The 12,026-nt window shown below is 41.5% G+C and overlaps 1 protein-coding gene across 1 annotated transcript in view; it reads right to left on the bottom strand.

Moving 5' to 3' along the window:
• Positions 1–1,361: 1,361 nt before the first annotated feature.
• dnah6 (dynein, axonemal, heavy chain 6) overlaps positions 1,362–12,026 on the bottom strand; it is a 31,607-nt gene continuing 20,942 nt past the window's right edge. The window contains 26 exon segments of the mRNA XM_078080002.1: positions 1,362–1,483; positions 1,708–1,937; positions 2,703–2,796; positions 3,001–3,073; positions 3,439–3,679; positions 3,814–3,924; positions 3,972–4,093; positions 4,289–4,410; positions 4,608–4,727; positions 6,007–6,145; positions 6,303–6,376; positions 6,379–6,454; positions 6,456–6,578; positions 6,689–6,861; positions 7,088–7,223; positions 7,914–8,147; positions 8,306–8,503; positions 8,640–8,775; positions 8,777–8,892; positions 9,052–9,219; positions 9,396–9,626; positions 10,114–10,254; positions 10,686–10,838; positions 10,944–11,089; positions 11,092–11,174; positions 11,405–11,522. Of these exon segments, the coding sequence (XP_077936128.1) occupies positions 1,362–1,483; positions 1,708–1,937; positions 2,703–2,796; positions 3,001–3,073; positions 3,439–3,679; positions 3,814–3,924; positions 3,972–4,093; positions 4,289–4,410; positions 4,608–4,727; positions 6,007–6,145; positions 6,303–6,376; positions 6,379–6,454; positions 6,456–6,578; positions 6,689–6,861; positions 7,088–7,223; positions 7,914–8,147; positions 8,306–8,503; positions 8,640–8,775; positions 8,777–8,892; positions 9,052–9,219; positions 9,396–9,626; positions 10,114–10,254; positions 10,686–10,838; positions 10,944–11,089; positions 11,092–11,174; positions 11,405–11,522 (3,680 nt within the window).

Raw genomic sequence — 12,026 nt, 5'->3', positions numbered from 1 at the left:
GATCTTAGACTATTTTGATTTTAGATGCTTCATAGGTGTTGCTCCAGAGAGACACAGACCATTGGGGGAAAAGGTTGTCTCCAAGAAGACGGGTGTGATCGTCCAGAAGACGTCCACGACTGTCAATACACATGTCTCTACACCTTGACTTTAAATGGGACAACTCAAATTCTCTGTCCCTCGTGTTTTTACAGTACCAGAATTTATGATGACGGTTCAATGTCAAAGTTTGTTTGATTTATACATTTTCTAAGTGGTTTTTGATTGCTTATGTTGCATAATTTCTATAATAATGCAGATACCTGTAGCCCTCAGAATTATACATGGCTGATGTTAATTGATATTGTAGTTATTCTACAGGAACATACTGCAATTCATTTTTACTGCAAATGACTGGGAGCTTATTGTTGACATCTGCTGCAGATTTACTGTTTGCATTGTCATTTCAAGGTGAGATTATTAAAAATAGAAAGGCTTGACGTCTGATGATGTCCTGATGATGGCCCCACAAAGCCAGACAACTCATCACCATTAACTGCTTAAGGGAAACCTCTTCATCAAACGTACTGTAACGCCCCTTCAAAGGATCTAAACCCTGCACAAAATCAGACGGATTAAGCAGGCAGTCTAATATGAGTAGGTTTTAGTCTGTACTGGTGGTAACCCATTCCTGCTTCGCCTCTATCGGAGCAGTAAGGGTTGGATGAGACAATATGTGCGACAGAGATTGACTGTTTCCACATCGTGCCGCACCACTGCAGTGGGTTTACTTAATGTGTTTTAAAAGACATATTTTATGTGTTTGCACCGCATGCCCTAAGTGACACAAATAGGCTGCGGATGTGTGCGGGGGTTGTGGTGGAAACATTTCATCATTTGATGATCATCACTCCTTCTGGCTCAACCCCCACTCACCACTCCTAAGGCCCCGTTAACATCTGTGTGTCTGGCCATACATGGGTTATCCATCTACTTTATCTACTCTGCCGTACATCCCTCCGTCTCCTCTCTGCCTGAGGCTACACGTGTACTGTGATTTTCCCACTCATCCTATGACTTACCAAACAGCACGAATGGAGCTCTCCATGATGGGATTCTACTTTATATTGTTTACACTGAATGATTCTTCTTTAAATATCTGGATTTAAGTGTCAGCAGGATTAAACTTTGCTGCTTTGTTATCTGTATGTTATTCTCCACGGATACACAACTCTAAGGATCATTGGGGTCTGGCTCGGGAAGTGTGTGTTACACTGTGACCTAAGTGCACATTCAGCATAGATTGTATCAGATTTTTTTTAATGAATAATTCCACAAAAGTTCAGTGTAACTTCAAAGTTGTGCAAAAGCAAACATATCAGTCACATTTCATATTCCTTTTTTTCTTTAAATAAAAACACAAGAGCCGAGGCTTTTGATATCCAATAGTCGCTTGGTCGATTGGAGGGAAGCATGACTGTCACAACAAAATTAGTTGAGTGACCTGGATTGAGACAGAAATGAAAGTTGAGGAAAAAAAGTCAAATTAAATTGTCTCTCCAATGCATTGCTTGAATAGTGGAAGATTCTGCACATCAACATTTGCAAAGACAAACTCCGGTCTGATCATGTTAAAATGTGTCGGCTAAATGCATCAAAAATGTAACAACATGAAGTGCAATCCAAACCACTATGCAAACAGAGTCCCTGTGTTGTGCCAGTACACACCTGTGGTGGACAGAGTCCCAGCTCTGGCTGAGGTCTTGTACAGAGGTGCGTGGTAGAGGTCAGGCTCAGGCACGTGTTTCTGCTGTGGCTCAAAATGCACCACCGGCAGCATGGCGTTCATCACACGAGGTAACGCGTCCTCAATCACCATGTTGTCAGCGTCCCAGCGACAGCAATCCATGAACATGCCGTGCACGAGGACACTGTTTTCCCGCTCCGGTAACTGTTGTATTCACAAATCAGACCTCGTAAATGTGAAGTGACATATAAATATTCAGGGTCAATGATCCTTTCAATGATTTGCCCGTTGTTTTGTTTTCACAGTAAAGAAATGTAACAAAGGCCCCCAAATCTTCATAATTGTGCTCCACTGCTCGTTAAAGAGGCTGAGCCACCAACGTCAACAATACATCCTCTTTGCCTTTATACAACAATTTTTTACAGAAAAGGTAAGGATTGTATTACATTACATATCAGTGTTAAAATAATACATGGTTTAACAGACTTTCTTGCCTGGACGCAGTGACTTTGTGGGGTCTCTGCTGCACGCCAGTCAGCAGTCTTTGTTTTTGTGTGTTACAAATGTTAAAAATTACAATATAGGCTAAGTTTAAATCTAAAGACCAATTTGAACTAATATCTAACTATTGTGACTTTGTTGTTTGAATGTAGAAATGACACACATCACTGGGCAAAGCCAATAAATAGCAGACTTAAGACCATTAGGAAGCTCTGCTCTGGGATCAGACAACCCTTCTATACAAAACACTTACGCACAACCATCAGCTAAACAATGTCACTTTCAATTTAGCTGTGTTTAGTGGACCAAGAGGCTCAGGGAGCAACAAATGGAAAAGGTGTTGGAGGGGAGGTCACTGAAGAAACTGTTATCCATATTGGATAATCCTGACCACCCCCTCCACCACCTGCTACAGGGACAGCGGAGCACGTTCTCCAACAGACTCCTTCAGCTCGGCTGTCACAAGGGCCGATACAGGAGATCATTCCTGCCCACTGGCACTATGTTAAAGCGGAAGTTGAGCTCATCGATGGGCAGATTGTGGTGCCTGGCGTGATTCTGAAGCACCCCTAAGGGCAGAGAAGCACACGCAACACATGTTTCATCATTTTCTTTTGCAAGATCTAACATTTAAATAGCAACGACCGTGGATATAAAAAGAAATAGACATATAATTTTATGTAAAATTGTTTATTTGATCACTTCAATTAAGAAGCTTTGAAATCTGGTTCATTAAAAAACATGGAACGTACTTTAGTGTTGCAGTTATTTACCTGTAAGAAATCCTTGAGGAAAGAAGAATCCTGATATCCAGAAAGATTTGGGCTGACCACGTGTGATCCAAGTCTATCAAGAAAAAAAAAAGCAATTCCATTTGCATATCTATTCATCATTTTTATGTGCTTTGTTTAACAGCGCAGGCTGCAGCGCAAGCATCCTTTTATTAATGGGGTCGGACAGTGAGGAGGATTCTCTCCTCTGAGTGAATATGCAGCGTGTGACACAGCGACTTCGTAAATAAATGCATCTGTCATCTGCTTGCCCTCTTTGTGTGTGTCTGAGTGAATTTTTGTGATTGTACAACACACACGTTGCACCAAGTCTCATGGAAGAACATTTTAAGTCAGCGGTGATGAACCGAATGCTGAGAGAGAGAGAGAGAGATGATGTGTGTCTCGCGAAAAACGCCATCAGTGTTTTCAAGCACACACACGCACACACATACTGAGATTTCTCTATCAAGTCAGTGTGTGTGTCTCAGGGTCTCTGACCCAGGATGCCAAGGGTTTGAGGGAGGGGTAGGCAGAGTTTGCCCAGTTGGTGGGAACCTGGTTGTTCAGGAAGCTTGTGTATGTGCGGCCCATCTCTTCTGACATCACCACAAGTCCTCTGCCCCTTCCTACTAGGGTAATATACTCAACTTTTTTACTTTGCAAAACTTTTGAGAATGAGAAAATTTACCCATCAGATTTAGTTTCCTCTCAGGGCTACTGTATTTTGCAAAAGCAATGAGCGATAATTTGTCTCGGATTGATGTAGCAAACACTGCTAGAGGAAGCTAGATGGTGTTCATGCACCATGAGCACTCTACCTCTTGGCCCAACACAGTTGTCAGGGAGTTAAGGCGGTTCTTTTCATCCCGCACAAACAGAGTTTCAACTGCCATGTCCATATCCAGACACTCTGGATGGACAGGTGGACAATCAGGGAGACAAAGTGAGTGAGGGAGACAGAACACATTGGAAAAACTGCAGTAGATAAGGTTTTAGTAAGATTCATGTCATCGTTGCTTTTAGCTCCATGGTGGGCTGATGAGCGAGGATTTACATCAAGAATGGTGCTGATGAGAGTCATGGTTTCTTGACGCTTTGGAGGAAAATACATAATACACAAGAAAGGAAACATTACTGCTATTTACCAGGTGCACACTCATGCTCTCTGAAAAGACTGGTTACAACACATAACACTTCTGCAAAACAAACAAAAAATTAAATAAACTAATTAACAACATCGGTTTATATGAGAAGGTTTGGGATCTGTATGTTTTTCTGCGTTTGTCACCTGGAAGGCCAGATTGGCATTCTCATGCATGCCAAAGACCTCAGGATCATCTATAGTTGGAAGACTCTCAATATATTTCTTATATTGCTCTAGTTCGTCTGTATCTGGGGCATAGTAGGTACCTTTAAACACAGAAAAGAGAAAAACGTTAATCCAAAGAAAATCCCAATTATATGAGAATACACAGGGCAAAATATACATTTCAAAATGCACACACAGCTGCTGTTTCACTTTCATTATATCAAGTGTCCTTGTTATTTCTGTCCATGCCTTGTAAGTAAAAAAAGAAAATGAAAGACAGCCTAAGAATGAAAAATACCAGAGTCAGAATAAGCGTAACCAGGCTTCAAGGTTTGAGGGGAGAAGAAGCCTTTGAGGATTGTCCTGAGGCAGCGCTGGTCCCAAGCATCCATCACTCTGCCCCCATATGTGATTTCCCCTGAGTAGACAAACACAATGGCCGCATACTGTTATCAGTCTCCATCCGTGATGCACACATATGCTATTGAACATGGTCTAAACAACACGGTGCAGATACTTTGAGGTAATTTACAACTAGGTAATTCATTAATCATAGATGCATTCTAGGCAAAACAATTCAACGAATGAGAGTCTATCGTCAATCTTAACATTCCCCGGGAAATCATTGCATTACACAAGTTGGTAACAAGCCCATGCAGCCACCACAATGCTACTAATGTTTGTGTTGGCTAATGTACAATTATAATTTTTTATTAGAAGCATTTTCCTTGTCGATTGACACTTTTTTTTGTCCTGTTCTCCTGATCCTTGCTCAGTTTGGCCGATTCACACTGCTACTTGTTAATCATCTTGATCAGCTGTACAGTATATTGTCAACCAAAATCCACCAAGACCAAAGAACAGATTATCTGAAGATACACCACAGGCTACATGCAAGCAAGATGCACTATAAATGTTTGAGCCCAAATTCTTTCCCTGAAAGAATGTGTTGCTCTGGCTTTCTAGAAATAAGGATCAAGCTGGTAAAACAATATTGTGACGATAACAATAAGAGACGTAATTTTAATTGCGAAGCGGTACGCTCCAATAATGCTGAATGCATATAATCATTTGAAGGTGTAACTGAAATCCAGATTAGAAAAACATATGAACTTTGGCAACATGATGAGTTATTCTAATGAAAGGGATCCTTCCCTCTTTTATTACAATACTTTGAAGACAACTGTTATGCAGCTCCAGGATGGAGAATATTGAATCCACATAATTAAATTAAATTAAAATTACATTTGTGCACATGTTTGCCCAGGTTATATGACAGTAATACAACTGTATTAAAACAATTACAATTTTTATTTTTAAAGATTTATTTGACTATGAAACTTAGTTATTCAATTGATGTTTAAATGTAAAAGCTAATTTTAATTTCGAAATTATGTTGGAATGTCTGGAAGATTTCTGAAAATGTAATGTTTACAAAATTGTGCAGTTGATATACAGTAACCACAGGGGCTGAAGCACCTAATAATACAACTGCCACTGCATGTGTCTATAAGCGTTGTTCTTTCAGAAACTGTAACTTTTTTTGCAATTGTGGAGCTAACTGTTCAAACTGCACTGCAGCACAGAACCCATACAAGCATCACATATGGTATGTGCATCACACCCCATACAAGTATTCAGAGGATTACACCTGCATACAAATGCACACTCTCATCACTGTGTGAAAGCTTCCCTACCAGTGATGTACATGAGGGCGTCCCAAGGGATTGTGCCGTCTTTGCAGTAGAGGTTGAGGTTGAGCAGGGCACACTCCCTGTCACTGTCATTAAACTCATAGCGAATGTTCCAGCCCAGTGGACCAAACTTCTTTCGCTCCTAAGACACATGCAAAACAAAACACAAAGAAGGATATGTGAGTATGTACACATGCACACCCAAGCAAATACATACAACAGAATGCAAGAAAGTAAATATAGGGCACACAGAACGGTAATGATAGAGCACGTGTGAGGTGTGTGAAACGGTGGTTAACCTGGATGATTGCATGGAAAAAGCAGATTCCAAAGATGATCTTCCTCCACTGGCATCCCAGAACGTGGTCTTCAAAAAGTTGCTGGAGATCTCTGTGAAGGCCCCTTTTGCAGAGCGCAGGAAGGCACCCATAGGATCAGAGCCTGTGCTGAGAGGAGAAGACCAGTAGTATGGAAGGGGACGTGTCATTGTAGAGGTTTGCCAAGTCTACTGGAGGGTTCTCTAAATACTGTTTACCAAGGCTGACAATCACACACTCTGTTGCTGCAAACACCGCCTGGGAAAGAGGGGGGTGGGGGTTGGGGGGGCGTTGATCAGAAGAGGGTTCCAAAAAATAAGTTATGAAAGGTTTTAGAAAACATCTTCTCACAGATGGTTTTGTCTCACCTTTTCTTCGATGAAACTCTTGATCAAGATTAGCTTCTGAAAGGGCCCCAACCTTTTATTCCAGTGACCTCTGATCCCACTCCCTTGCTTCACTTCTTTAGACTCCTCAAGAGGACCCAACTCTGACACATAGACCTCCCAGGTCTTTGGATTAACAGATGCTTGGAAACGTCCTAAATGAGAGGCAACACTTAATACTACACTCACCCTCTTTATACATCACTATGTGGGAGAAGAATGATAAAATATCTAAGAATTTGAACATTTAAACATTGCAGAAAAATGTTGTTTTTGTTGAAGGGTCAAATGTTCCAGCTTTTTAAATTTAGAAGAAACATCATGCACTTAATATTCTGATTCTTGCCAGACGGGCCAGGATAGCAGCTTGGTTGGGTTTACCTAGCTCGATGAAGATGTGAGTGGTGGTGATTTCCTTGGAGATGCCCTTGAAGCAAGGCAATGTGTCCTGCAGCTCGCAACACGTCCGCCAGTAAAAGTCATTGAGCCACGACACATCTGGGCGATCTGCATAGACCTGAAAAAAGAAATGATGGCGGGAGAAGATGAAGGCCATAAAGGAAATGGAGGACGGACCTTGAATAGAGAGGCAGTAAAAAAGAATTAAAATATGTTAATAAGTCTGAAGACAGATGGATTCAGAACCAGGGCAGGTAGAGGAAGGGGTTTGACAAGAGTAGCATAGACGATGAATGAGTTAAAGCTGCAATAAAAAAAGACACGGAGTCGGCTGAGACGAAAGGTGTCCACCAACAAGAGGATGACGAGGGCTGATGGGCAGCAGCTCCAGTCATGAGAAAGAAATGGTGGATGATCGTGGAAATATAACCTAAAATGTCTAGCAAATACTAAAAGTCCTGTACTCATAGTCTGCCTTTGACCTTCTTTATTGCCCAAAACAATGGTGCCTTTGCTGCAGACCCTTGTGATTCTCACTGGAAATGTATAGAAAAGGAAAAAGAAGAAAGATATTGAAATTTAAACAGTCTCAGCTGATCTCAGGAAAGCCCGGTCTGCCTGTTTTTTTAAAATGAATTGATATTGAACGTGAAGCTCATCCAAACTGCATCAAATCAGACACAGCACTACCTTGGGTGCCCAGGAAAATACCTGCAAGTGTGAGGTAGATTGGAAGAATGGTTTGTGAGATTCTAGATAGATTCTTCAGTTACCAGCATGATTTCTCTGACTCGATTTCCCACCTCACCTTTTCCAAACAGACATTTCCTTTTAGGAAGTGCTGCCACTCGGCATCAGAAATCTCCCCACGCTGCCTCATGATTTCTATGCACAACATGAAGCTGTAAATAAGCTTGTGCTGCTCAAAGAGGCCACGGGACACGTTGATGTAGGAGTTGAGCAGGATCTGCTCTAGCAGGATCTGGAGACGATCTTCTAACACGCTGCTCTTCTCTGACGTTTCAATGGTGGAGGTAAAGAGCTGACGGAGGAGAAACAAGTGGACATCAAGAATGGGATGGAAAGATATTGAACAAGAGATACATAAGTATGCTCCATGAACACTTGAAGTCATTTTAACTGTGTTAAAAATTAAAGCTTAAAATCACTGGGTGATTTGTCGGTGGCTCGTACAATGACGCCTGTGTACTCTGTTTCCTGTTTGAAGTAATTGAGCGAGAACTGGTACATTGGATCAATCTCAGAAAGACTGGCAATGACAAAGTACAAGCCTGAGCCTCGGGTTGCCACGGGTCGGTAACGATCCCTTGCAGAGTTGATCATCAGCTCAGTGGCTTCTGCCTCCTCCAGACGATACTTTATGGTCTCCGATGTAACCTGAGGCATGGTGGAAGAATGTTAGGAGCTACGAAAATCATTTTACCAAGCTGAACATGGGAGTTGCTGGTTTACTGCTGGACACATTTTCTTATTCAATAAAATGAGAATGTGGGTTCAAACTTTTGACGGGTACTTTAGACATATAATAAAATATTTGAGGTAGAAACTTTTTTGAAGAGAGAGAAAAGAACACTAACTTGCTGGATAGCAGGATGCAGACGGCCTCCATTACGGTCATGACCACGTCTGGAGGCCTGGTGAACACCTTGACCTTCCAGAGCTGTCAGAGCCTCATCCAAATCCCTCTCGGCATCATTGGCTATGGCATGGGTGTCGTCAGCTTTGACCTTGGCCAAAGCCTCATCCTCTGACACTACTTTACGCACCTACAGGATGGATATTTTACGTATGATGACATACACAAAAACGTCAGCAATGAGAAGCGGTTATTGGGCTTTTTTAGCACCGTATACGTAACAAGACACAAAGTTTTATTTAATCGGTTGGACACAAACACACGTACGCAAGGATACATACATACAGACCTCGTCGGCGTTATCCTGGTCTATGGCCAGTTTCTCCATTAGGGCGTCAACATCAATGGATTTTTGTTTAAGGACTGGCTCCAGAGCAGACAGATCCACTTTCATTTTGTCCACAAGCTTATTAGTCTCCAGCAGTTTGGTCAGACCATTCTTCACCCGATTCCTGTCCTATACATAAACACCCCCATCCAAAGTCATATCAGCTATATTTTAAATGGAGGTATGATTACCAAAAAATGCATTGTAGTGCCACATCAACAAGACATTAAACACAAAGAAGGTTCATCACAACAAGTAATCTCTTGTGCTGATAATTGTTTCTGTCCTGTATTGGTTAGGCTTACAATAACTAACTGCTGTCTCTTTTTCTTGAGCATGGACAGATAGAGATTGATGAGCTCCAAATAGGATGTAGGCGTGGTGTAGCATCGGCGTCTTAGCTCTGAGTAGAAGCACTCAGCCATGTCTGTGACGCTGATGTGTACATCCACGCACATGGCGGAGAGCTCCTCACTGCCAAAATCCACATTCTGGAAGAAGACCTGAGAGACAGAGAGCAGCGCCTCACGAGGCCACTAAGGAACAAACAAGCTTTGTTTATTTACACAAGGTTTCAACAGAACAGCAGTAGAAAAGTCATACATTTACAAACAGTAAAAGACAAAAAAAAAAGAATTAAAAAAATATGCAAATGTATATATATATATATATATATATATACACATTTATACATATATAATACATTTATATATAAGTCATCAATTATGAATGGGAGCAGTGTGAACAGAATGGTAGATGACAAAAGATAGTTGCAAAACAAGAAAAATGCATTACCAAAATAGTGGAGAAGAAATGACATTTTGGGCATAGCTGCCGGGACGAGCAGCAAATTATAGATGGATTGGAAGAAGAAATGTGCAGTAGACTCTTTCAAGACAAAAACAAAATAGGCCTTTCTTGCCTGGACCCATCAGATTAATTGTATTTTTATTTTATGACTTTCTATGTATAATAATTACATTTACTTTCACAATCTTAACCAAATTGACTATTGCAACATACCTGCACTAACCAGTCAATGGTGCAGCAGTTAACCAGTGAAGGAAACATACGACATCGGGACCTGAAGGCATCACCCACAGGACTCATACACAACACAATGTGCAGCTTCTCCCGTATACAAGAGATGAAATACTGAAATACCTGAGGGCAACGCATAGACATACAAAGATTCCATAATTTCATGAAGTTTAGTCTCAGCCGCCACGTAACATTAAAGGTTTTTTTTAAAGCTTCCTCGGGGGCATTGACTCTAACTGCTCTTTCCTGGGCTTAAGCTATTTTGTCCCTTTGTGCAAAACAATGTGTGTATGTGCTGTGTTATAAATGTTATGATCTTCTTCAATTATCTTCTTGTGGCTACTGACAGCATTGCTGAGGATCTCTTTATTTTATTTGAACATCTCAAACAGTGGGTGGGTATATCTGGTATGTCACATCTCTCCAAAAGGACCCTTTGTGTTATTGTGCCTTACCAAATGATAGTCTGGCACATAATCCATCACTTGCACATGTTGTAGGTGTACTGTGCTGGAAGGGTGTTTTTGACAATATGCATTTGTGATTGGTTGTACCTCATCCCTGTTTTCCTCACTGAATCCAGCTTCTTTGGCCTTAGAGCGGACAGCTGCTAGCACTTGTTCCAGCTCATCTTTCTCGAAGAGGTTGGGGACCTCGCCAGAGTTAAGCATATTGTTGATGTCTTCCAAAAACTCCTCCACCACAATCTACAATAGAAAAAAAACAGAATAAAACACATTTGTATAAAAAAATACAAAAGAATACAAAAAAATCATCTACAGGGATCCCAAAGTGTATCTCTTCCGGCCTACCTGAGTATCTGTAAACAGGAACACCATGTCCTTGTACTCCACACCTGCCATCTTGTAAAGCCTCCTCAGGTCTTCATGGAAACTGTCGTAGTTGTAGCCTCGGCTCAGTTCGATCTCAAAGCAGCGGTACCCACACATGTGGGAGCCAACCGAGTGAGGGACTGCTTACCTGTACCTCCCACCCCCACCAGCCGTGCATTGCCTCCCCCCTGGCGAATCATACGGGAGATCCTAGAAGATCGACAAAAAGAATTCAGCATTTGTTCTCTTCAAAACAAGCAGACCTGGCGATTAAAAGAACTAAAATCAGTAATTAATGCTTCTTCATTTTTAAATGCCGTTTCACTGACCAAAATGTTCTGTAAATAAACAACTTAATCTTTGTTCTCTGCACCCATCTAAAGGCATCATGGGATGGAGAAAAATGTGAATGAATACAGGTTATTAGCACAAAGGAAGACAGAGTTAAAGGACTGAGCAACTGTTCAAACATGTGCACCATTCAACAACACTAGTGGCAGAAGAGACGGAAGATCTGGTTCTTCTCCCTCACTTGTCTCGGCTTACACTGCAATATGCCTGGACATCTAGAGAGGTTAACGGGAAGAAGAATGGTAAGAATAACTCTTCAGTTCATTTCATTCACACCAGTGAACCCAGACCGCTTAGAAGCCGGTTATTTTCACAGGCATGAATGTCATTGTGCAAACATCTGTTTGTCTTCACAACTTAACACCCTTTGTTGTAGCTGCTGATGTGCCTACTGACCCCTGAGTCTGTCACATCCACATACTGTTACACCAATCCAATGCCCCGACTATTCATGCGCGTATTGCAGTTTGCCGATGCGCACCGTACATTTCTGAGGTCCATCCAATGCAGCATTTCTCTGAATTAGGTGTTTGACTAAAAGCTATATTACATGTATTCATTTAATTGTGGTTTGTAAACAACTTGTAATTTTAGTTCCAGTTTATTACCCCTGACCAACAGCATGCATTGCTGGGGAACTGTGGTGCAGACAATTTGGGACCATGAGGCTGAGATAGATACGTTGCTAATGTGGCTTGAAGAGACTAATCC

Source organism: Gasterosteus aculeatus, chromosome 9 (assembly GCF_964276395.1).
Source record: "Gasterosteus aculeatus chromosome 9, fGasAcu3.hap1.1, whole genome shotgun sequence".
NCBI classification, from domain to species: domain Eukaryota; kingdom Metazoa; phylum Chordata; class Actinopteri; order Perciformes; family Gasterosteidae; genus Gasterosteus; species Gasterosteus aculeatus.
This window is presented reverse-complemented; position numbering and strand designations above follow the sequence as displayed.